Raw genomic sequence first — 27,572 nt, forward strand, 5'->3', positions numbered from 1 at the left:
CCTCTGCTGTGATCTTCACAGATTCACAGTCTTCTTTTCTCTTCAGCTGATTTCATCTGAGGCTGTGGCTGAAATTACTATTTTTTGGCTACGATAAGGTCCAGTTCTGGTTTATTTCTTTACTCTTGGCTGACATGTGGCATGGCTGTGCAGAGGTGTAAAGTCCAGGTTCAGAAAGTAAAAGTCCTCCTCAGTATTTTGTTCCAATCACCTGGATTTGCTAATTCAGACAGGAGAGAGAACTAATTAGTGAAATCAGCTGACTGAGTTTATGGGTGGAATAAACATATGGCAGGACTTCTACTCATTGGGCCCTGGATTTTCCACCTCTGAACGTTGGACAGACGTTTGAATTTAGTTGGATATGAAAATCGGGTTGACGTCAAAACCCAACGTTGGATTGACATCAACCTACAACTTTTGACAGACATTGGATTGTTGTTGGAAATTAAAGTCATGTTGACATCAATCTCCAACGTAGATGGACGTTGCATTTTGATTGGAAATGAAAATCGGGTTGACGTCATAACCAGAGGTGGAAAGTCCAGGGGTCAGAAAGTAAAAGTCCTGCCATATGTTTATTCCAACCATGAACTCACACAGCAAAAACTCCAGCGTTAAATGAACTCTCCTGGGAGTTTATTTGGCTCCAGACTCAAGAGTGTTAAAGTTAATGAGATAATTAAGTGATTGATTGAGTGATGATTGAGCATTATTGAAGACACCTGATGTTAACAAGCAGAATCACTAAAGGAGAACATCTCTTTTTTTTTTTCTTTTTTTTACCATTATGGTGATCCGTGTTGGCTTTAGTTGGGCCCTTGAACTAATAACATTAGATTTTGTTTGGTTGTTATATCTGAGTTATAACTCTCAGATGAACAAAGAGAAAAGTTGATCAGGTGGTGTTGGTTATGCTTTGACATAATCATCATTTGACCTGAATCACAAAACACATTTAGAGAGTTTTTTTTTTTTTCAGAACAACTTTTAAGAAATCATTTGGATTGTATTGAAAAATCTGGATCTTATTCTGTAGAATCACAGTGATGCAGTAATGACCAATACACATTTAAGTCAGAGATTAGGCTCTAAATGAGTTCAGTGATTCAGGTCAAATGATGATTATGTTAAAATATAGCCAACACCACCTTTCACCTTTTCTTACAACAGCCAAACAAAATTTAAAGTTAAAGTTGCTAAAGTTAATCATATAAAGGTCAACTGCCCAACTAAAGCAAACACTGATCTCCATAATGGTGACTAGAATTGAGACTTTTTTCTCCTTCAGTGATTCTGCTTGTTAACATCAGGGGCACGTTCAAGTTCAAAACGGTGCACGTCGTTTTACTACGGTTTCCGGGTTGAACGTCATGTTTCCTGGAAACGGCGTGCACCGGTGTGCAACGGGGTTTGAGATACGTTTTCACTTGTTTGGTGGGTGTGTCAGAACTGCAGTCTAATCAGCAGCAACATGTATATAAAGCATGCAGTATTAAAGTGAACTTGCACAATGTGTCCGATGCAGCTTGGTATACGCAACAACTGAGGATATTAGAAGACATGTTTGTCGTAAGTTTTATTGTAAAAATATAGGATATCAACATAATGATGTAGTTGTTTATATTTTTAGCTTCATTGCAAGTGTATGACATTTGGTATAGAAATAAACAATGGTAATTAAGTGCTTTTCCTAAAAATGAGAAAGAAAATACATGGTATTAAAACAGTATGAACTACAAATAAAGTCAGTATGTGAGGCTAAATAGATGTGTTTTAGTCTGAATTAGGTAAGATGTGTGCTTCCATTTCAGTTTCAGCAATCCCTTCACTCGATTGGGATGTTCTCTTTTGTTCTGGGCAGCAAGTGCAGTAACTGTAACATTGGGCATGTTTTGTAGTATTAAACACATATTTATACCGACTTCATCAGGCTCCGAAAATTATTCACAAAGAACACAAAGAATGGCCTTCTCAGCTGCCATAGTTGCAACTCTTGCGTCATCAGAACAGTGTGTTCAACGCATCACCGTTTCTGTTTAAAAAACGTTGTGCAACGTTTTGTCGGGGCTGAACGCAGCCCTGGTGTCTTCAATAATGCTCAATCATCACTCAATTAATCACTTAATTAGCTCATTAACTTTAAGACTCTTGAGTCTGGAGCCATATAAAGAGTTAATTTAACACTGGAGTTTTTGCTGTGCATCTGGTTTCACTAATTAATTCTCTCTCCTGCTGAATTAACAAATCCAGGTGATTGGAACAAAATACTGAGGAGGACTTTTACTTTCTGAACCTGGACTTTCCACCTCTGGTCATAACCCAACGTCAGTCTGACGTCAATATCCAACGTCAGTCCAACGTTGGAAGTTGACGTCATTCTGACGTTTGGTTACGACGTCAACCTGATTTTCATTTCCAATCAAAATGCAACGTCTTTCCAACATTGGATATTGACGTCAGACTGACGTTGGGTTATGACTAGGGATGTCCCGATCAGGTTTTTTTGCCCTCGAGTCCGAGTCCGAGTCATTTGATTTTGAGTATCTACCGATACCGAGTCCCGATCCGATACTTCTATAATACATAAAAAAAGAATAAAGAAGAGAGAAAAACAGATCCAGGATGTTCCTTATTTTTTATTTAATTCACCTTATTTTAACATTCAACAACTCTGTTAACAAACAGAGCACTTCTGTGAGGTAGCTTGAACAATCAAGTAATAAATAACATAAATTCTTCACTTTTGGACTTAGTGCAACAGTAAATATAAAAAAAGTATAATATATAAACAAATAGCACCTCAACTTAAAACACCCAGCAGGCATGTAAACAAATAAAAAAATAAAAGTGCCACAGTGTTTGCAAAGCCAGTAATGTGCTTTTAGGAACTGCACTCGCCGGTTTCACACTGCACGCGTTAGCAGAGCGTGCAGCGCGTATTTTTTTCGGCGCCCATGTTAACAGATTAGAGCATTCACACCGCACGCAGAGGCGGCGCGGCAGCGCGTAGCAGGAGCAGAAGCAGCAGTGCCGCGATAGTTTCGGCGCCGAGTCTATTTTTGCTGCGCCGCTTACGCTGAATTAAGTGACAATGCATTGATCATGGCCAAAATACACCGCAGTTCTCTTAGGAGAGGTCTCTCGTACTGCGTAAGATATCTTACGCTAGGGGAAAATCCTTTTTCCGCGAGATATTGAAGCCAAAAATTATCCTTAATTTTGTAATAATGCCTAACGCGTTGCGGCAGCATACAGACATAGGCGAGGCAGCTCGTGCGCCTATTGGCTGTTCTGCGGCAACTGCAGCAGCCTATCGAGCGAGGCCTGGCGTGACGGCAGACCCAATGAGGGTGCTTCGCGCCCGCTGCGTCACATCCCGCCGAAACGGGCGTGGTCTAGGCCTATAAATACCGCTCGCAGGCAGCTATTATCTGATTTTTCATCCTTCAAGCGAAGCACACGCATCGCTGGAGCTGGAGAAGAAGCCGCGCCGTCTGAGAGAGAGCACCTTCAGCGGGACGAGTCACTGAAGTCGCTGGCCGCGCCGCCTTCCTTGCCTTCCTGCTGCGCTTTCCGGCGCTTATATCCTTTTATTCTCTGTACTCTGTGTGTGTGTGTGTCGCCGCCGCGACACACATTCTAAAAGAGCAGCGTCTTTTTCAAGATGCCTTCCTGCGGCTCGTGCAGAGCCACACTCAGCGACAGGGACCGCCATGTTATCTGCGTTTCCTGCCTGGGTGAGGAACATGCAGCTCTCGCGCTCGCTGAGGGCGGCTGCCCTCACTGCGAGCTGATGCCCATGGCGACTCTGAGGACTCACCTGGCTTTCTTCACCGAGACTGCTCCCCCGCCCGCCACGGTGTCGCGCCGTAAAAAGCGCCGTGCCCAGCGGGTCCCGGAACCTTCCCCCAGCCGCCAAAGCTCGCCAGTTCGCCCGCCTGCTTCACCGGCTTCGTCAGCTTCTCTTCCTGACGGACAGCGGCCGCTGTCTGCCACCGCTTCCGTCGACATCACTGACGAGGAAGCCCTGCTGGGAGAGGATGATTCCTGCTCTATCCTGGCGTCAGGCAGTGAGGATTGGGCGAGCTCTGAGGATCTCGCGCCCCCTGCCCGCACATCGTCAGGCAAGAGAGCATCCATCGAGACGGAGCTCATGCGGATACTCGCACAGGCCTCGAGTGGTCTTTGCACGAGCAGCCCGCTCACAACCGCTGTCCACCCTCCGCTGGACGGTGCGCTAAGCTGGCCCTACCCTCTAAAGCTTGCCGCACGACGTCAAGCCTGCTCCGCTGCGCTTTCTCCACCGCCGGGCAAGCTGCGTCAGCGCTGCACACCATGGCCACGTTGCAGATCTTCCAGGCCGATCTCCTCCGAAAGCTGGATGAGAAAGGACCTGACGCGATCTGCGTGCCGGACCTAAGAAGCGCCACGGACCTCGCTCTCCGTGCCACTAAGTCCGCAGCACAGGCCATTGGACGGAGTATGGCCTCTCTCACTGTGACCGAGAGACACCTGTGGCTGACGCTCTCAGAAATGGCCGAGTCCGAGCGCACCGCGTTCCTCGACGCCCCGCTTTCTCCCGCTGGCCTCTTTGGATCCTCCGTCAAGGATTTTGCGGAGAGATTCGCAGAGGTACAGAAAGCGTCACAGGCTATGAAGCACTTCCTCCCGAAGCGCTCCAGCTCTGCAGCAGGCCGTGCGAAACCGTCTGCACAGAGATCACAGCCCCAGCCACCGTCCACTGCCGCCACTTCGCAGCGCCGCCAGGCCCGAAGCGCGAGACCGCGCTACCGCTCATCCAGCCGCCGCCCCGCCATGCGTTTAGGATGCGCTCATCCTAGCCGCCGCCCCGCCTAGGATTGTGGTAAAGCCTGAGGCCCCGAAGTCATCCTAGCACGCCTAGGAAAACGACGGTGTTCGAGTCCCGCTGCGGCCGGACTCCCACCAAAGTTATTCGCTCGTCCAGTTCCTGCAAATGTGACTGTTCCAGTGTTTTCTGCAGCCAACAAGCCGGTTCTGTCGCCCGCTTGCCTGCACACAAATGCCGTTTTCACGGCTACCCAGATAAATCCCCAAGAGAGTGTATTTTCTGGTGTCCCGGCCACGGCCGATGGTGTCTCATGTGTAGTAAAGAATGCCCACTGCCCAGTGCCCATCTCTACACACAAGCACAGCCTGTCACACAGGGCCCGCGCACATAAAATCGACTCAGATCGGTTGCGCTTCAAACGTGGTAAATGTTCGACAGTTCAGGATGCTCACGACCAGAAAAATCCTCGCGCAGATTCGCCAAGGAGATTGGTTTGTGTCAATAGATCTGAAAGACGCGTATTTTACAGATAGCGCCACGTCACAGGCGATTTTTGAGATTCGCCTTCGAGGGCCAGGCATATCAGTACACAGTCCTGCCGTTCGGTTTATCCCTGGAACCCCGTACATTTACGAAGTGCATGGATGCGGCGCTTGCACCCCTCAGAATGAGGGCCGTGCGAGTACTGAACTATTTGGACGATTGGCTGATTCTAGCGCAATCTCGCTCAGTGCTCATAGAGCACACGACCATTTTACTCGATCACCTCGAGAATTTGGGTCTCAGTGTCAATTGGGCGAAGAGCTCTCTGTCCCCCAGTCAGACGATATCTTTCCTGGGCACAGAGTTGGACTTGCTGTCCATGATAGCGCGACTATCACCACAGCGCGCGGTAGACATTCAGCGTACAGCAAACTCGTTCCGCTGCGGCGCATCTGTCCCGCTCAAGAAATTTCAGAAGATGCTGGGTCTCATGGCCTCAGCATCATCAGTGCTCCAGCTGGGCCTGCTCCGCATGTGCCCGCTGCAGTTTTGGCTGAAAGCGCGAGTCCCACACCAAGCGTGGCCATCCGGTCTGCTTCGCCTCAAGGTCAATCAGAAGTGCGTCACAGCTCTGAAACCTTGGAAAGCGGACGACTGGTACCAATCAGGTGTAAGCTTGGGGACTTCCTCGAGGGTGAGAGTGGTGTCCACGGACGCATCCACCTCGGGATGGGGAGCGCTGCTCGAGGGCAGACCGCTCTTCGACCAGTGGTCAGAACGGGAGAGGCTCCTGCACATAAACTGCCTCGAAATGCTGGCAGTAGACAACGCGCTGACGCGTTTTTGTCCCCAAATAAAAGGACGCCACGTCCTGGTCCGCTCGGACAACATGTCTGTGGTGTCCTACATAAATCGCCAGGGCGGCCTCAGGTCCAGGAACCTGTACAGGCTAGCAGAACGCCTCCTGGTATGGGCTCAGCGCAACCTGCGCTCGCTGAGAGCAGCGCACGTGCCAGAGCTCCTAAACATAGGACCAGACAGACTGTCCAGGAACAATGTTCCGGCAGGCGAATGGTCTCTACACCCACAGACAGTCCAACTGCTGTGGAAGAAATTCGGCAGAGCGGAAGTAGACCTGTTCGGCCTCCCCGTCTACATTTATAACGTTTTACAACCTAGAGGTTCCCGCCCTGCAGGCCAGGCTGCTGTCGGTCTAGTTAACCAGTATTATCTGACCTGATGCTATCAGCTCACTGCTGTGGAAGAAATTCGGCAGAGCGGAAGTAGACCTGTTCGCGTCTCAAGAAAACGCTCACTGTCCGGAATTTTTCTCCAAGAGCAGGGACGCGCTGGCTCATGTATGGCCCCGCCGCCCGCTCTCTGCTTTTCCCCCCGTCTCTCTCCTGCCTCAGGTGATAGAGCGGATCAGGGAAGAAGGATGCTCAGTACTGCTTGTAGCACCGTTCTGGGAAAACCAACCTTGGTTCCCAGTTGTGATGCAGCTAGCCCCGTGGCCAGTGCCAGTGAGGAGAGACCTCCTCTCTCAGGCCCACGGCTCGATCTGGCATCCTTACCCGGAATTGTGGTCCCTTCATGTCTGGGCCATCAACGGGTACATGTTGAACTCCCTAAGGGAGTATTAAACACGATCACGCAGGCTAGAGCTCCGTCTACGAGACGGCTCTACTCCTCGAAATGGTCAGTGTTTTCGGGCTGGTGCACAGCCCGTGGCATGTCACCCACAGACTGTGGAGTGACGGAGGTGCTTTCCTTCCTACAAGAGCTGTTGGATAAGGGCAGGACCCCTTCCACGCTCAAAGTTTATGTGGCGGCTATAGCAGCGTTCTCAAGAACAACGCTTGGTCAGTCAATAGGAAGGAACGATTTAGTCATCCGCTTCCTTAGAGGGGTTAAGAGACTGAATCCTCCCAGACCTCCCTCAGTCCCCGTATGGGACCTTTTTACGGTACTGGAAGCCATGAAAGGTGGACCATTCAAGCCTTTACAGACGATTGATCTGAAACATCTGTCTTTCAAGACTGTGTTTCTGCTGGCTCTCGCTTCAGTGAAGCGCATAGGGGACTTACACGCGCTCTCTGTGAGCGCGACGTGCATGGAATTTGGGCCTAATGACTCAAAAGTTATACTCAAACCTAAGCACGGTTATGTTCCAAAATCCCTCAACACACCGTTTAGGGCACAGGTCATCTCCCTGTCAGCCCTACCGGTCCCTGATGAGGAAAGAGACGCGGGCCTCCTTTGCCCAGTCAGGGCATTACGAGCTTATGTGTCTCGCTCGTCTGTTTTCAGACAGACAGAGCAGCTCTTTGTTTCGTTCAGCGGGCGTTCTAAGGGACTAGCCGCGTGCACAGCTCGATGATCGACAGTGAAAAGCAGTAGCACAGGATGTGCCTGGGCAAACTGTGTAAGACCCACATTTCCCCATCAGTTCAGGCCGTACCCCGCCCTGTCTGTATGATGAAATTCGCGTCTAAGCGACGCTGCCATATGTGGAAGAGTGCGGCTTTGCCCCTCCCTCTTCCCGGACTCCCTGTGAGTTCCCTGCGTGATTGTGCACTATACGAACCCCGGGCTTTCGCCCTTGGGTCTTTGGTGTTAGATCTCAGCATGCACAGCGTTTTGCATTGGGTCCCCTAGCGTAAGATATCTTACGCAGTACGAGAGACCTCTCGTAAGAGAACGTACTCGGTTACTAACGTAACCTCGGTTCTCTCTAGAAGAGGGAACGAGTACTGTGTATCTTGCCGTGCATGCGCACGCTCTGGTTGCTTCGATGATGAAAAACCAGATAATAGCTGCCTGCGAGCGGTATTTATAGCCCTAGAGTCCTGATCGGGAGGTAACGTCCGATTCCGATCGAGTCTGAAACCACGTGATCGGGCACGATTTCCGATCACGTGATCGGATCGGGACATCCCTAGTTATGACGTCAACCCGATTTTCATTTTCAACCAAAATGCAACGTCTGTCCTACGTTGGATATTGACGTCAACCCGATTTTCATTTTCAACTAAAATGCAACGTCTGTCCTATGTTGGATATTGACGTCAGACTGACGTTTGGTTATGACTTCAATCCGATTTTCATTTTCAACCAAAATGCTACGTCTTTCTGACATTGAATATTGACGTCAGACTGACTTAATAGCACTTTTGGAAGTACTTCGACTCGGCACAGTAAACACTCGTAAGTCACTCAGGCGTGAGTTTTTACTGTGCCGAGTCGAAGTACTTCCAAAAGTGCTATTATGCCATACATTATAGTTATCCTTTTTAACCCGCTTAGAAAAGCGCCATGTTTTATTTTGTGTCACCATACTTGGTCGTATAACTACTTGTGTAACTGTTTTTAAATAGGGAAAACGTTGATGTGTTTGGTCACTTCTAAATTCATTGCTGTTAGATACCATTGAATATACTGGGGTAAGCTAAGTGCTTTCAAAGTGTTACCGCGTGCTAGAGCGATTAAGTGCACGCACTGAGATGAGTGAGGTATGTATCAACTCGTCTTAGTAAAGGGAATAACAGTATCCAATAACAATAAGAGTATCCCTTTAAAAATCTTAGAGAAACTGGAATCCACAAATGTTGTTTATTAGATAACTGACAAAGAAATTAAATGGATTATAAAATAACCTTTTAATTTATTTATTTTTTTACATTATTTTAACAGAAGGTTTTCAACAATAACCATTTATATTTAACATTATCCTTATTCTAAAATCGTACAAAATATTTTTCCTGCCACCTCCGTCCACCCTGTCTGGGGCATATTTTAAACATAAGGCGACAACCGCTCCAATGTTTGCTTCCGTCTCCTTTGAAGTCCTCTGGACACTCTCTGTAAGAAATATTTAGAAAATATTAGAAAATTAAAATGTATGGGGAATATAGGATATCATGCACTACAGTAAGCATTAAAACAATAAATATTGCAAACAGTCTTAAACGGGGTTCTTGCAGGTTTCAGTAAGTCAAATTTAAGACCTTTTTAAGACATTTTAAGACCATAAAGATTGAAATTTAAGACCTACACGACGCATTAACATAATAAATATTCAAATTAAAGAATTCATTTTATTTCACTGAATTCAGTAATTGAAAAAGCATTCATTTAATTTACAGATAAATCACATTAGTAACCTTCCACACCCAACAATGCGTGTCAGAGAAAAGAACAAATCAGATATAAATTTTTTATAGAAAATTGCATATTATACTGTAAAAAACACATAATTAGTTGATTTTAGTTGATCATAGTTGATCATAACTAGAGATGAAATGGCATGAACATTTAATTTCATTATTATAGTGACAAAAATGATCACGGTTATCACAGAATCAACCGTGTAATTCAAAAAGTATTAATACTATACAATGAAATCAATTCACCAAGTTTTATGTCGAAACCCACAAATAACAAATAAATTTTGCATCAATATGCACTTTTTGTTTACATAAACATTAAAATAATACCATTAAAAATGAACATTTTTAAAGTGTCTTGCATGTTACACAGCAAAATCCCCAGTGTTAAATTAACACTGAAAAGTGTGAATTATATAAACTCTGAGCAGAGTGTTAAATGAACACTGAAGCAGTGTTAAAGTTAATGAGCTAATTAAGTAAATATTTGAGTGACGATTGAGCATTATTGAAGACACCTGATGTTAACAAGCAGAATCACTGAAGGAGAAAATCACACATTGTAAGTTACCATTATGGTGATGGGTGTTTGCTTTAGTTGGGCTCTTCAGTGTTCATTTAACACTCTGCTCAGAGTTTATATAATTCTCACTTTTCAGTGTTAATTTAACACTGGGGATAGGGTTGGGCGATATATCGCACGATATTGTTATGCGCATCTTGTCAGTAAAGCCGGTTCCTTGATTAGTAGTAAATCGCCATCACCTGCTTTCAGATGGAGCGGTGTTAAATTAACACTCCTGGGGCTGGGAGTGTATATGAGTCCACACTCAAGAGTGTAAAGTGTTAAAATATGAGTGTTAAAGTTACACTCAAGAGTGTTAAAGTTAATGAGATAATTAAGTGATTAATTAAGTGATTATTGAGCATTATTGAAGACACCTGATGTTAACAAGCAGAATCACCGAAGGAGAAAATCACAAAATTGTAAGTTACCATTATGGCGATGGGTGTTTGCTTTAGTTGGGCTCTTGACCCTTATCTGTTTACTTTAATTTGTACTGCTGTTATTGATTTATAACAGTTAAATGAACAAAGTAAAATGTGATCTGATAGTGTTGGTTAAGTTTTGACATAATCGTGCTGTGATCTGAAAAATGAAACTTATTGAAATAGTTTGGTTTAACTTGTTAGCAGCAGCTTTATGATTATTGAACCTACGTTTATCAGTACTTTACTTATAATTCAAAATATTTAATAAACATTGTTCTGATCAAAAGACATTCGGATAAATTCATTTAGAAACACAGACATCAATAATCAGCCTGTGAATCTCAACAATGGTGACAATAATAAAGCATGTTGCAGTGGCTGCCACCAATCACAACTCATTAATGGCTCCCATCATGCATTGCGGTATGAATAAATTATGATCTGACTTGTCTATGTAATTTACTTTTCCCTAATTGAATATTCTGCTCGTCACCATTGTTGAGATGCATAGACTGAATCTTGACGTCTGTGTGTGCATAAAAGAAAGTTTTTTTGTTTTTTTTAACCCTGTGTATATACTAATGTGTACAAGTTAAAATAAAGGTTTGACAAAAAAGGTTTTAGAAAAAGATAAACCTCACATATTTCAGACTTTAAATATTTTTTTATAAAAAGAATGAGTCAAAAAAGATAAATTACTGACATTTACAATGCACTTTAGCTTATGTTTTATTATTAATAGTAAAATTTGGTCCTATTTTCCCGTCTGGCGTCTGTCATTGCTATGCAACCATGCCCTGCATCTCCACAATGACAAAGAAGATGTAGTAGCTAATGGATTTCCACCACCGAAAAACGCTTGCTGTAGCTCTGCCACAAGTTTTATTTACGGAGAAGAGAAAAACACCCGTAGTGTTTGGGTGCTCCCCCATCCTTCCTGTTGACTGAGCTTTCAGACAGCGCCTGGAAAAAACGAGCGCATCACCTCAATTATGAGCACGCTTACCGCGCGCCTACATTTGAGCGCGCAAAAGACGCGATATGTGAACAGCCTCTTGGCGAGCGACCTCCAATCAGGCCGCGAGCGACGTGTTGGAGACCCCAGCACTAGAGCTCCGCTTTGTAGGCTACGACTTGTTACTTTTTTGCTACTTTGTAATAACTTTCTGCGGCCAGCGTTTCTGGAAATAAACGAGGGTAAACCCTTTTTAAGGACTAAAAAGGTAAAGGGACTACAGTAATCGATTGTCGAGTTCACGCGCGTGATCATAGGTAACTAAACCTATGCGCGTGAACTCGACAATCGATTACTGTGGACTTCGACCGAAAACAGGATGTAAATACAGGAAATAACATCATTTTTATTCATATCTTTCACATCTACTGCAGTCAGATTCACCCGTGTTCACTCTGAAGGAATCATCTAACATGGCTACAAGAATCAGAGAGTAAATTTACAGCTTAAGACAAATGATCAACTAATTGTAATATGTCATTTTGGTTTTGACATCCACACTATGGATTTTACTATGACATATTACTTAACAATTAGTTAATGGTCACATAGTAATACCTTTGCAAATCATTAGCTAATGATTAATGATTAATTAAAGCAGACAACTAAAAGTTGAAGTACATAGCTTTGACCCATTGTGGTACTGAACACATTAATTTACACTATTAGTTAATAAAATATATTATTAAGGAATTAATACATTATGACAGATTTAATTCATTACTATTCATATATTAATTAATCTATTAATCATTTAGACTCCATATTAGTTGCTGATGCAGTAATAATTGTCATATTAACTAATGTCATGATTATCTGTGCATTAGTCAAGTATGAATTGTTAACAAGCAGAATCACTGAAGGAGAAAATCACACATTGTAAGTTACCATTATGGTGATGGGTGTTTGCTTTAGTTGGGCTCTTCAGTGTTCATTTAACACTCTGCTCAGAGTTTATATAATTCTCACTTTTCAGTGTTAATTTAACACTGGGGATAGGGTTGGGCGATATATCGCATGATATTGTTATGCGCATCTTGTCAGTAAAGCCGGTTCCTTGATTAGTAGTAAATCGCCATCACCTGCTTTCAGATGGAGCGGTGTTAAATTAACACTCCTGGGGCTGGGAGTGTATATGAGTCCACACTCAAGAGTGTAAAGTGTTAAAATATGAGTGTTAAAGTTAATGAGATAATTAAGTGATTAATTAAGTGATTATTGAGCATTATTGAAGACACCTGATGTTAACAAGCAGAATCACCGAAGGAGAAAATCACAAAATTGTAAGTTACCATTATGGCGATGGGTGTTTGCTTTAGTTGGGCTCTTGACCCTTATCTGTTTACTTTAATTTGTACTGCTGTTATTGATTTATAACAGTTAAATGAACAAAGTAAAATGTGATCTGATAGTGTTGGTTAAGTTTTGACATAATCGTGCTGTGATCTGAAAAATGAAACTTATTGAAATAGTTTGGTTTAACTTGTTAGCAGCAGCTTTATGATTCTTGAACCTACGTTTATCAGTACTTTACTTATAATTCAAAATATTTAATAAACATTGTTCTGATCAAAAGACTTTCAAATGAATTAATTTAGAAACACAGACATCAATAATCAGCCTGTGAATCTCAACAATGGTGACAATAATAAAGCATGTTGCAGTGGCTGCCACCAATCACAACTCATTAATGGCTCCCATCATGCATTGCGGTATGAATAAATTATGATCTGACTTGTCTATGTAATTTACTTTTCCCTAATTGAATATTCTGCTCGTCACCATTGTTGAGATGCATAGACTGAATCTTGACGTCTGTGTGTGCATAAAAGAAAGTTTTTTGTTTTTTTTTAACCCTGTGTATATACTAATGTGTACAAGTTAAAATAAAGGTTTGACAAAAAAGGTTTTAGAAAAAGATAAACCTCACATATTTCAGACTTTAAATATTTTTTTATAAAAAGAATGAGTCAAAAAAGATAAATTACTGACATTTACAATGCACTTTAGCTTATCTTTTATTATTAATAGTAAAATTTGGTCCTATTTTCCCGTCTGGCGTCTGTCATTGCTATGCAACCATGCCCTGCATCTCCACAATGACAAAGAAGATGTAGTAGCTAATGGATTTCCACCACCGAAAAACGCTTGCTGTAGCTCTGCCACAAGTTTTATTTACGGAGAAGAGAAAAACACCCGTAGTGTTTGGGTGCTCCCCCATCCTTCCTGTTGACTGAGCTTTCAGACAGCGCCTGGAAAAAACGAGCGCATCACCTCAATTATGAGCACGCTTACCGCGCGCCTACATTTGAGCGCGCAAAAGACGCGATATGTGAACAGCCTCTTGGCGAGCGACCTCCAATCAGGCCGCGAGCGACGTGTTGGAGACCCCAGCACTAGAGCTCCGCTTTGTAGGCTACGACTTGTTACTTTTTTGCTACTTTGTAATAACTTTCTGCGGCCAGCGTTTCTGGAAATAAACGAGGGTAAACCCTTTTTAAGGACTAAAAAGGTAAAGGGACTACAGTAATCGATTGTCGAGTTCACGCGCGTGATCATAGGTAACTAAACCTATGCGCGTGAACTCGACAATCGATTACTGTGGACTTCGACCGAAAACAGGATCTAAATACAGGAAATAACATCATTTTTATTCATATCTTTCACATCTACTGCAGTCAGATTCACCCGTGTTCACTCTGAAGGAATCATCTAACATGGCTACAAGAATCAGAGAGTAAATTTACAGCTTAAGACAAATGATCAACTAATTGTAATATGTCATTTTGGTTTTGACATCCACACTATGGATTTTACTATGACATATTACTTAACAATTAGTTAATGGTCACATAGTAATACCTTTGCAAATCATTAGCTAATGATTAATGATTAATTAAAGCAGACAACTGAAAGTTGAAGTACATAGCTTTGACCCATTGTGGTACTGAACACATTAATTTACACTATTAGTTAATAAAATATATTATTAAGGAATTAATACATTATGACAGATTTAATTCATTACTATTCATATATTAATTAATCTATTAATCATTTAGACTCCATATTAGTTGCTGATGCAGTAATAATTGTGTCATATTAACTAATGTCATGATTATCTGTGCATTAGTCAAGTATGAATTAATGCCTATTAGTGCACCCGTATTGTAAAGTGTTACGAGAATTTGTAAAAAAAAAAAAAAAAATTGTTAAGCATGTTAAGGAAATCAAATAAGATAAATCACGTTCGCACCACATGTCATTTTTTAAGGCTACGACCAATTCATCTACACAGCAAAAAGTCCAGTGTTAAATTAACTCTCCTGTGAGTTTATATGGCTCCAGAGTCAGTGTTAAAATATGAGTGTTAAATGAACACTCAAGAGTGTTAAAGTTAATGAGCTCATTAAGTGATTAATTGAGTGATGATTGAGCATTATTGAAGACACCTGATGTTAACAAGCAGAATCACCAAAGGAGAAAATCTATTTTTTTAAGACACCGTTATGGAGATCAGTGTTTGCTTTAGTTGGGCTCTTGAGTTATAACTGCTAGGTTAACAAAGAGAAAGTTGATCAGGTTGGTTATGTTTTGACATAATCATAATTTCACCTGAATCACTGATCTCATTTAGAGTCTAATCTCTGACTTAAATGTATATTGTTGATTACAGCATCACTGTGATTCTACATCATAAGAACTTTTTTTCTAACTAGTCTAAAGGATTTCTTAAAAGTTGTTCTGATAAAACAAAATCTTTCTTTTAGGCACATACAGACATCAAGAATCAGTGTATGAATCTCAACTATGGTGACAAACAGAATATTCAATTAGGTAAAGGAAATTAGTAAGACAATTCAGATCATAATTTATTCATACCGCAATGCATGATGGGAGCCATGAATGAGTTTTGATTGGTGGCACCCAGAATGCACTGCAACATGCTTTATTATTGTCACCATTGTTGAGATTCACAGGCTGATAATTGATGTCAGTGTGTCTAAATAAAGTAATTTTTTAAGTATTTTTATCAGAACAATTAAGAAATATTTTGGATTATATTGATAATGATAAAAATCATTTGCTGTAGAATCACAGGCTGCTGTAATCAACAAGGTAAATCTGACTCTCTAAATGAGAGTTGATATTCAGGTGAATTTATGATTATCAAATCATAACCAACACCACCTGAACACCTTTTCTTTTTGTTCATCTGAGAGTTATAACTCAGATACAACAGCCAAACAAAATTTAAAGTTAATGCTTTATGGGTCAAGAGCCCAACTAAAGCAAACACTGATCACCATAACGGTGTCTTAAAAAAACAGATTTTCTCCTTTGGTGATTCTGCTTGCTAACATCAGGTGTCTCATTTTTTTAAGTTGCCATTATGGTGATCAGTGTTGGCTTTAGTTGGGCTCTTGAACCTTAAACTAATACCGTTAGATTTTGTTTGGTTGTTGTATCTGAGTATCTGAGTGACTCCAGTGAGTTCATTTAACACTGGAGTTTTAGCTGTGTGAGTTCATGGGTGGAATAAATATATGGCAGGACTTTTACTTTCTGACCCCTGGACTTTCCACCTCTGCTCACCGTCCACAGCAGGTATATCAGGATGTTGAAAATGAAATGTGTGCAGTGCAGTGCCCGCGCAGTTCAACAGCTGGAGAGGAAACGTGAGGTCTTTGATGCCTACCTGTGATTGGTTAGGAATCAATTTCAAAATTCTTTGGTTACCTGCAACATTCTACAGTTTTTTTTACACACGTCAATAGGCTAAATTGATTTTATTATTATTGTTATTCATATTATCATCATTATTGTATACTAATGAGTATACCCATGAGTCTGAAATAAAGAATAATAATAATAATAATTACTGCGTTTGTCTGACAGCTGCACTGTTATGAAGCACACTTGATAAATAAATTTATGTCTGTGTCTCATTGAATCCAAATTAAGGCCATGTGTTATAAACGCTATAACCAAAATTTCAGGGCCATGAGGTCCAACTCACCTGATAAGTAGCCCTGATAAAACAGCTAAAACATTTGTCAGGTCGTTTGACGTATGCTATACAGATGTTGATTACTGTTACGCTGTCACTATACCTGTATTCATTAGTCACTGACAAACTGCTGTATTGTGACTTAGGAGATTTTGATTACCCAAAGGCACAACTTAAAGAGGTAGTTCACATTTCACCCACACAGTGTATTTGCTGTTCCAAAAAGATCATCCAAATTTGAACCATAAAGTATTTTCTCTTATGAGAATGAACAAGTGTGCTGCTCCAAAATGAATAAAGTTTATAGGCTACACCTGCAAACAACATCATTTTGAGCAGCAACCCAGCTGATATATTTATAAAAAAAATATGCAAAACAACACAAGGTGGTTTAGGATTCATTATATAATTGTAGAAAAAAGTATAAACCATTAATAAATCCCAAACCAATGTGTGTTGTTGTGCGCACTTTCAGTCTTTCAGTTGCTTGCTTGCTTGCAGGTAGTTCATTCATTTTAGATCAGCACACTCCTGGTGAAGAGCTTGTTCTTCTGACAGGGAACACACTGGGTAAACTTGATCTATTACACTTGCATGGACCAGAAAATATGGATAATCTGAACTATCACCTTAAATAAAATAAAGAGCCATGCTTACAGGAAGTTTGATGTTTACTAGGTCACAAAGACTTCAGTCTGTATTACACATAAGTATGAAGTTGGGGTATTTTAGACATTGATTTGTCTTACCCAACACCACAACTGAAATCATATCAAATATGTCTAATGTTGCCTGTATCCTATTTGAGATGTATATGTACATTAGCATGCTGACGTTTGTGTTTTGGTTAGTAACCATGATGTGCAGTCAACAAAACAACAACATCTAATAATTGGAATGTTGTTTTGTCTAGATGTTAACATTGTGACATAGCTGGGTTTAGACCACCATACCTCACGACAATTTAGAAGTGAGATTGTGACCCAACAACACATTCATTCACGTTTTGTATTTGACATCAATATGACGTTAGCTTGAGAAGTTGGCACAATGTTGGATTTTAGTTACTTTACAACACAACTTAAAACCAAGAAAATATCTAGGTGTATGTTAGAATTAGCAGTTGTTGACGTTGGAAAGATGTTGAATATATGTTACTTTACAACACAACTTTAAACCCCCAAGAATATCAGTGTCTAATGATGTTAGAATTTCATGTTGTGTGGATGTTAACATTGTTTAGGAGACGTTGGGTTTTGGTCACCATACCTCATGACGAAATGTCAGTGTTTGACGTGAATATGACGTTGGCTTGACGTTTGATTTTGGTAAGTTAATGTTACAAGTAAATTGTAAAATGTCACATCTAATGATGTTAGAATTTGATGTTGTGTGGATGTTACCATAATGACATCAAGAAGATGTTGGGTTTTGGTCACCATACCTCACGACTAAATGTCAGTATTTGATGTCAATATGATGTTAAGGAGACCTTGGGTTTTGGTCATCATATACCTCATGACTAACTGTCAGTTTTTGACGTCAGTAGGACGTTATCTTGAGATGTTGGCTTGCTATTGGATTTTGATTAGTTAATATCACAACCTAAAACCAACAAAACTTCAACGTCTAATGATGTTAGAATTTGACCTTGTGTGGACGTTACCATTAAAACGTTAAGGAGACGTTGGGTTTTGGTCACCATGCTAGAGGTCTTCACAGGTACACTTTGATCCAAAAACCCGAGGTCCAAGCGAGTTCGGGTCTAAAACTTAAATGAGTGCCTTGGACACAGGTTGGGTTCGGTATTAGTGGCCTCAGGTCTCTGGCCTCTAAATGTGCTTTTTCAATATGGACCTGAGAAGACCCAAATTATTTTAAACTGTCAGGCATTTAACAAAACTTTATTAGTGATTTAAAACAAATCTATGACAACGTTATTAAGTTCTCTCCGAATCCGCACTTAATGGACTCTGCGTAAGGTTGCTTATGCATTTAGACGTTGCTCCACGTTTTTGCCTACCGTTCCAACGATCATCTTAAGGTCAGGTATAAGATACAATTAAGTTATAGGATGTACTGAAGTTACAGTGATGAGTGATTGACATTTCAGCAATTTGTACGTACTTGCCAATCATGTCAAGTGCAATTTTGAGAAATGCTTCTAGAAAAGGAACAAATGTTTGTAACCTTGCACACAGAACTATGAGATCCAACAGGAAAAGGCACTCGCTTCATTACACTGCGTGTTCATGCAGGGCTTCAAGTAAATAAATGAATAATGGAGCAGCAGCCAAATAAGTCAGCAGGACACCGGGATTCTTCTTGACAGACTTTGCTTTGCACACGTCAGTGCCATTTATGTTTGGGTCCAGTCAGGTTAGAAAAGAAATGCTGTCAGGTTGGGTCGGACTCGGGTCTGACTCGGGTTGGGTTTTTCTTTAAATAAAATTATTTATGCACGTCAGGTTCGGGTAAGAAGTGATTCGGGTTGGGTACAGATTATAGGATCCAAGAAGACCTCTACACCATACCTCACAACTAAATTTCAGTGTTTTTGGGACGTTGGCTTGTCTTGGGACGTTGGCTTGACGTTGTATTTTGGTTAGTAAATCCCCCAACCTAAAATCAACAAAATATCAATGTCTAATGATGTTAGAATTTGACATTGTGTGGACGTTATCATAATGACATCAAGATGACGTTTGATTTTGGTCACCATACCTCACCACTAAATGTCAGTATTTTACATCAATATGACGTTGGTTTGAGACGTTGGTTCAACATTGGATTTTAGTTACTTTACAACGCGCAACCTAAAAATAACAAAAGATCAACAACTAATGATGTTCGAATTTGACGTTGTGTGGACGTTACCATTATGATTTTAAAGAGACGTTGGTTTTTGGTCACCATACCTCATGACTAAATGTCAGTATTTTATGTCAATATGACGTTGGTTTGAGACGTTGTCTCAACGTTGGATTTTAGCTACTTTACAACACAACCTAAAAATAACAAAAGATCAACGTCTAATGATGTTAGAATTTTACATTGTGTGGACGTTACCATTATGACGTTAAGGACATATTAGGTTGTGGTCACCATACCTCACGACTAAATGTCAGTGTTTGACGTAAATATGAAATTGTCTTGAGACGTTGGCTTGACGTTGTATTTTGGTTAGTAAATACCACAACCTAAAACCAACAAAATATCAACATCTGATGATGTTAGAATTTGACGTTGTGTGGACGTCAATATTATGATTTCAAGGTAATGTTGGGTTTTGTTCACCATACCTCACGAATAAATGTCAGTGTTTGACGCAAATATGACGTTGTCAGGAGACGTTGGCTTGACGTTGTATTTTGGTTAGTTAATACCACAACCTAAATCTAACAAAATACCAACGTCTGATGATGTTAGAATTTGACGTTGTGTGGACGTCAACATTATGACGTCCAGGTGACGTTGGGGTTTGGTCACCACACATCACGACTAAATGTCAGTGTTTGACACAAATATGACGTTGTCTTGAGACGTTGTATTTTGGTTAGTTAATACCACAACCTGAAACCAACAAAATATCAACGTCTAATAATGTTAGAATTTGACGTTGTGTGGACGTTTCCATTATGACGTCAAGGTAGTGCGTAGTGCGTCGTAGCTGTGACGCACTACGAGTTCCCCAACCCTACTAGCTACATGCAAGCCCGTGCTGGTGGCAATGCAGTGAACAAAGGAAGCAGCCCTACTCAAATGGCATCCATGCCTAATGCCCAATGGTCAACAAAAGGAATGACTTTGCTGTGAGTGCGGCTGCTTGTTGTATATATCCATTGCTTTCAGCCCCGCAGCCTTGGGTGCTCCCCGTATCTGTAAATAGAATTTTTTTGGCAACAAACTGTTGGATATTTTTAGGATATTTTTGCATCTAGCTAGTAGGGTTTGGTCACCATACCTCACGGCTAAATGTCAGCGTTTGACGCAAATATGAAGTTGTCTTGAGACATTGGCTTGACGTTGTATTTCGGTTAGTAAATACCACAACCTGAAACCAACAAAATATCAATGTCTAATGATGTTAGAATTTGACATTGTGTGGACGTCAACATTATGACGTCATAGAGACGTTGGATTTTGGTATCTTTACGACACAACCTAAAAACAACAAAATATCAATGTCAGCTGACATCAGTATTGGATGTCAACTTAACGTTGGTGTTAGACGTTGAGGTGGTGTTGGATTTTGGTCATCCGACGTCGCAACCAAAATTCAACCAAATATCAACCTCTTATGACCAGAGGTGGAAAGTCCAGGGGTCAGAAAGTAAAAGTCCTGCCATATATTTATTCCACCCATGAACTCACACAGCAAAAACTCCAGTTTTAAATGAACTCTCCTGGGAGTTTATTTGGCTCCAGACTCAAGAGTGTTAAAGTTAATGAGATAATTAAGTGATTGATTGAGTGATGATTGACCATTATTGAAGACACCTGATGTTAACAAGCAGAATCACTGAAGGAGAAAAATCACAATTTTAGTTACCATTATGGATATCGGTGTTTGATTTAGTTGGGCAGTTGACCTTTAAATGTTTAACTTTAGATTTTGTTTGGCTGCTGTATCTGAGTTATAACAGCCAGATGAGCAAAGAGAAAAGGTGAACAGGTGGTGTTGGTTATATTTGAACATAATCATCATTTAACCTGAATCACTGAACTCATTTAGAGTCTAATCTCTGACTTATATGTATATTGGTCATAACAGCATCACAGTGATTCTACAGAATAATATCCAGATTTGTCATTATAATCCAAATGATTTCTTAAAAGTTGTTCTGAAATAAAAAAAAATAAAAAAAAACTTTCTTTAAGGCGCACACAGACATCAAGAATCAGTGTATGAATCTCAACAATGGTGACAAAAAGAATATTCAATTAGGGAAAGGAAATTAGTAAGACAATTCAGATCATAATTTATTCATACCGCAATGCATGATGGGAGCCATGAATGAGTTTTGATTGGTGGTACCCAGAATGCACTGCAACATGCTTTATTATTGTCACCATTGTTGAGAATCACAGGCTGATTCTTGGTGTCAGTGTGTCCAAAAAAAAAAAAACTTTTCAAAGTGTTTGATCAGGACAACTTTAAAGAAATCTTTTGGATTATTTTGAAAATGCTGATTATATTGATAAGAGTATATTGTATAATCATAGACTGCTGTAATCAGCAAGGTAAACCTAACTCTCTGAATGAGCTTTGTGATTCAAGTCAAAAGATGATTGTGTCGAAACACAACCAAAATGACCTGATCAGCTTTTCTCTTTGTTCATCTGAGAGTTATAACACTGATAGAACAGCCAAACAAAATCTAACGATATTAGTTTAAGGTTCAAGAGCCCAACTAAAGCCAACACTGATCACCATAATGGCAACTTAAAAAAAGATATTTTCTCCTTCAGTGATTCTGCTTGTTAACATCAGGTGTCTTCAATAATGCTCAATCATCACTCAATCAATCACTAAATTATCTCATTAACTTTAACACTCTTGAGTCTGGAGCCAAATAAACTCCCAGGAGAGTTCATTTAAAACTGGAGTTTTTGCTGTGTTAGTTCATGGGTGGAATAAATATATGGCAGGACTTTTACTTTCTGACCCCTGGACTTTCCACCTCTGCTTATGACGTTGTGTGCCTGCTGGGTTAGCACTAACGGCCAATCATCACTTAATTAATCACTTAATTATCTCATTAAATTCAACACTGCTTCAGTGTTAATTTTAACTCTCTGTAGTGTGGACACATATGTACACTGAGGAGTGTTAATTTAACACTGGGGATTTTGCTGTGTACTTTGTGGATTTTTATAAAGTAGGGTGGTTGTGTTCATACACTGCAAACACACATTTATGTTCAAACGTCATGTAAAAGTGAATTTTGCAAAATAGGTGTCCTTTAAATAATTTAATATCTCTATATTCAAAACCTTCTATTTAAAACATTAATCGTATAACATTGTTATCATGAATGTGACTTTAATGCATTCATGCCACTACTGAGCCACATTAAACAGTCTATAAATATAGCCTACCTAAATACCACCTGTTTACTATTTTCTATGCCACCTCTTCAGTGGAAATATGAATTTTTCACATTTCATTTGATTGGTAACTTCTTCCTGATTGTGTATTATTATTTTAACTCAATTTATAAATATAAATGTATGAATTTGACACAAAAGATTTCACATTTTATAAGGTTAGAAAAATGCCCTTACAAAGGTGCCCTGGCAAATCATTTTTAGGACTCAAATATCGCCTCATAATGGGAAGGTTGATATCTGTCATTGATCAGAAGGTGTTTCTAAATTTCCCTAAAAGAAATGTAAGCATAGAGCCTTGTCTATATCTGGTTTTGACTTGGTGTGTACCTAAGTTGATGTTATTATCAGAGATTTTAAGGTATGGTTGCTAGGTGATTTTGTTTTGTAAACCTCGATTTTCTTTTCTGACTTTGCTGACTCTATCGACTTCTAACAGGTGTAGCTCAGTAATTGTTTTGTCCGATTTCAAGTTTGAGGGTTTTCTTTAATGGGAAATGTGAAAATAACAAGATCTAATTTTTGAAAATGTATTCATTCGGACTCATTTTGCTAGCTCGGGTCACCCTGTTCATGGTGTTATCATCGTTTAAATATAAAAATCGGACATGTTCATGTTTGTTTTCTGAATGTTTCAGTCCTGGGATCTGGAAGGTTGTCACTCGGTACACAAACACTCCTCAGAAGAAGTTTATTACAGACTTTGAGGTCAAAGAATATGGTAAGATGTGTGTCAACAAAATGTATGTTGTGTATGAATAAGAACTGAAAAATATTTATTTTAAAACAAGACAACTGAGTGTGCTAAAGGGGGTATAAGCTCATGTGTAGTATTCATTGGTTCTCATTGGATATGAGAGAATGAAACTACAAAATATTTCAAGGCGCTCCTGAGGATACAGAGGAAGGCTGTGTTCAAACGAAACACTTTAAGACAAATCTATGATTTAGCAATTTATTAAAGGCCTTTAACGCTTAACCATGCGAGTGCCTTGGAATTTTTGTTATTTCAAAAATATTTATTTATTTGTGTCTTTTCTCTGGTTTGGTTTATAGTGCTTCCAACATTTGAAGTGAAATTAAAACCCAGTAAGTCATTCTTCTATGTGGGTGACGAGAGCCTGACAGTCGACATCAAAGCCAGGTAAGACAACACAAATTGTCTTATAATATATATATACAGAGGTGGGAAATCCAGGGGCCAAAGAGTAAAAGTCCTGCCATATGTTTATTCCACCCATAAACTCAGTTAGCTGATTTCACTAATTAGTTCTCTCTCCTGCTGAATTAGCAAATCCAGGGCTGCGTTCGAAACCGCATACTCAATGAGTAGGTACTTAATTTCAATACGTACTTACTTAACGAGCGCTAAAAGAGTAGGTACTTTATAGCCAGATCTCGTTGAGTATGAATGCGAACCGGACATCTGCCATGTTGACGTTATCATGTGACCTACGACGCGTTATCACACTCGCAACAACTTAAAAGATTTGAACGACACGTTTAAATATCTATCTGTAAATATCTTGATATTGATTAAACTTGCTCATTTTGTGGTCTTTTTGAAGAAACTGCTGCTCATTTATTTTGTGAATACATAACCCTACTAATGTGACCCACGTTTTATCCTTAACGATATTATTTATTTTTATTACGAAATCCCAAAATTGTCATAGCAATTTTATACATATGATGTTCTGGGGACATAAATGTCACCCATTCGGTGGAATGGTTCATCTCTTGAATATGTTGTTAATTTATTTTAATTAAAAATGGATTTTATATCCAAACATTTTTCATCCACAAGCAAAAGTGGCTAACTGCTTTATGATTTCCTCTTTTTCTTTTTGAATTTAACTCTCGTTTCATCCCTCAGGCCTAGGCCTATAAATAACAAAAAATGTTTTTTTAAAATGTATTATAATGAATTATTTTAGAAAATATATATTAAGATATTCAACCTTGTAGGTTCTTTTTCCTGTGTAAAAAATCACATATTATGTAGCCAAAAAATCTGTGTATATTAAATATGGAGTAATTTCAGCCACAGCCTAAGATGAAATCAACTGAAGAGAAAAGAAGACATTAAATCTGTGAAGATCTCAGCAGAGGAGGATTAAACAACTCCACAAACAGCATTACCAGCTTCACTTATTACTAACCAGACTGACTTTATTTCTGGCAGACTTCTACAAAAGTTTTTATTGAGAATTAACAGAGGTTTAACTCTGTGTTTCATTTGAAGTCACCATAACAGTGAATAGTGTTTCCATTAGTTGGGCTCTTAACTTGTATTATATCTTTTATTTTTTTTTAGCCGCTGTGACAGTGTGTTTGTCAAACACATTTCCAGCAGCAAAGAAAGCTAAAGTGAAATGAGATCAGGTGATGATGGTTACCTGTTGATGGTTTTATAATCATCATGGAATAGACTGATTCACTGAGAGTTTTATAAACTAACAATTAGGTTATCACATTAATATTTTTTTTTTTTCATATCACAAAACCTGTGTTACTGAAACATGAGATCCAACAATATAACAATCAGTTAGAAGACTTCAACAAACATGAGCACGAAAAAGTCAGTTTATGATGACACACACAGACATCAACAATCAACAATCAGCATATGAATCTCAACAATGGTGACAATCAAAAGTACCTTGCTGCAATGCATGCTGGGTACCAGCATAGTACAAAACTCCTAGCATGCATTGCAACATGAATAAATTATGCAGCTGAATTGTCCTATTATTTTGTTTGATTCGAAATATTTGCTTTAATTTTTTGCTACGTATCGCCAGCGATAATTAATGCGATATGGCTCAGCTTGTCAGTTAACTACGGCTCTTTGTACACAGCAAAAACTCCAGTGTTAAATTAACACTCCTGGGAGTGTATATGAACACTCAAGAGTGTTGAAGTTAATGAGATAATTAAGTGATTAATTTAGTGATGATTGAGCATTATTAAAGAGACCTGATGATAACAAGCAGAATCACTGAAGGAGAAAATCACAAATTGTAAGCCACCGTTCTGGCGATTATTGTTTGCTTTAGTTGGGCTCTTGACCCTTAAATTATTAACTTTAGATTTTGTTTGGCTGTTGTATCTGAGTTATAACTGCCAGTTATATGCTAATGTTATAACTGATTTATGTTGTTGGTTACAGCATAACTGTGAATCTGCATAAATATCCAGAATTTCTGATATAATATAAAGGATTTTTTAAAAGTTGTTTAAAAAAACAACAACTTTCTTTTAGGCACACACAGACGTCAAGATTCAGTCTATGCATCTCAACAGTGGTGACGAGCAGAATGTTCAATTAGGAAAAGTAAATTACATAGACAATTCAGATCATAATTTATTCATACCTCAATGCATGATGGGAGCCATTAATGAGTTGTGATTGGTGGCAGCCACTGCAACATGCTTTATTATTGTCACCATTGTTGAGATTCACAGGCTGATTATTGATGTCTGTGTTTCTAAAAAAATTCATTTGAAAGTCTTTTGATCAGAACAATGTTTATAAAATATTTTGAATTATAAGTAAAGTACTGATAATTGTAGGTTGAAGAATCACAAAGCTGCTGCTAACAAGTTAAACCAAACTATTTCAATAAGTTTCATTTTTCAGATCACAGCATGATTATGTCAAAACATAACCAACACTATCAGATCACACTTTTCTTTGTTCATTTAACTGTTAGAAATCAATAACAGCATACAAACAACAGTAAAAATTAAAGTAAACATATAAGGGTCAAGAGCCCAACTAAAGCAAACACCCATCGCCATAATGGTAACTTACAATTTGTGATTTTCTCCTTCAGTGATTCTGCTTGTTAACATCAGGTGTCTTCAATAATGCTCAATCATCACTTGATTAATCACTTAATTATGTCATTAACTTTAACACTCTTGAGTGTTAATTTAACACTCATATTTTAACACTTTACACTCTTGAGTGTGGACTCATATACACTCCCAGCCCCAAGAGTGTTAATTTAACACCGCTCCATCTGAAAGCAGGTGATGGCGATTTACTACTAATCAAGGGAACCGGCTTTACTGACGAGATGCGCATAACAATATCGTGCGATATATCGCCCAGCCCTACTGGTTAGTAATAAGTGAAGCTGGTAATGCTGTTTGTGGAGTTGTTTAATCCTCCTCTGCTGAGATCTTCACAGATTTAATGTCTTCTTTTATCTTCAGTGAATTTCATCTGAGGCTGTGGCTGAAATTACTCCATATTTAGTATACACAGATTTTTTGTCTACGATAAGGTCCAGTTCTGGTTTATTTCTTTGCTCTTGGCTGACATGTGGCATTGCTATGCAGAGGTGTAAAGTTCAGGTTCAGAAAGTAAAAGTCCTCCTCAGTATTTTGTTCCAATCACCTGGATTTGCTAATTCAGACAGGAGAGAGAACTAATTAGTGAAATCAGCTGACTGAGTTTATGGGTGGAATAAACATATGGCAGGACTTTTACTCTTAGGCCCCTGGATTACCCACCTCTGTATATATGGCTCACTGTATGAATGAATCTATAATGTGTAAACATATTGATATAAAATAGATTTGTATGTAATTCTTTCAGGACCACTTCTGTGACAAATAGCATAAAGTTTGAATTGGTTGTATAGAAGCAACATTAATGATATATGTAACACATCAATGTCCCAACATTGTTTCGGCCCAGATCCGGCCATATAATTATTGTATATTTTGTCTTTTTTGGCCGTGTGTGTTTGTCAAACTCAGTGTGTTTGTCAAACACATTTGCAGCAGCAAAAGAAGCTCATGTGAAATGATATCAGGTGATGATGGTTACCTGTTGATGGCTTTATAATCATCATGAAATAGACTGTTATATTGTTCGATTGTTATAATATTGCTGGATCTCATTCTGCAGTAACAGAGTTTGTAATATGAATTTATTAATGGAACAACATAATTGTTAGATTCAAA

General features: G+C 39.5%; 1 protein-coding gene and 1 pseudogene across 4 annotated transcripts in view; one reads left to right on the plus strand and one right to left on the minus strand.

Moving 5' to 3' along the window:
* Window positions 1-27,572, minus strand: part of LOC311077822 (complement C3-like) — a 515,769-nt pseudogene that overhangs the window by 70,129 nt on the left and 418,068 nt on the right. The window lies entirely within an intron of this gene.
* The window catches only part of LOC311077816 (complement C3-like), a 277,870-nt gene that overhangs the window by 4,607 nt on the left and 245,691 nt on the right, over window positions 1-27,572 (plus strand). For all 3 annotated transcript variants that reach the window (XR_014605002.1, XM_084106445.1, XM_084106446.1), the window contains exons 6-7: window positions 23,231-23,313; window positions 23,649-23,736. Coding sequence is in view for 2 of the 3 variants with exons in the window: in XM_084106445.1 (XP_083962571.1) it covers window positions 23,231-23,313; window positions 23,649-23,736 (171 nt within the window). In the remaining variant the exon portion in view is untranslated. The remainder of the gene's footprint in view (window positions 1-23,230; window positions 23,314-23,648; window positions 23,737-27,572) is intronic.

This window comes from Abramis brama (assembly GCF_963993115.1).
Source record: "Abramis brama genome assembly, chromosome: 2".
Taxonomy (NCBI): domain Eukaryota; kingdom Metazoa; phylum Chordata; class Actinopteri; order Cypriniformes; family Leuciscidae; genus Abramis; species Abramis brama.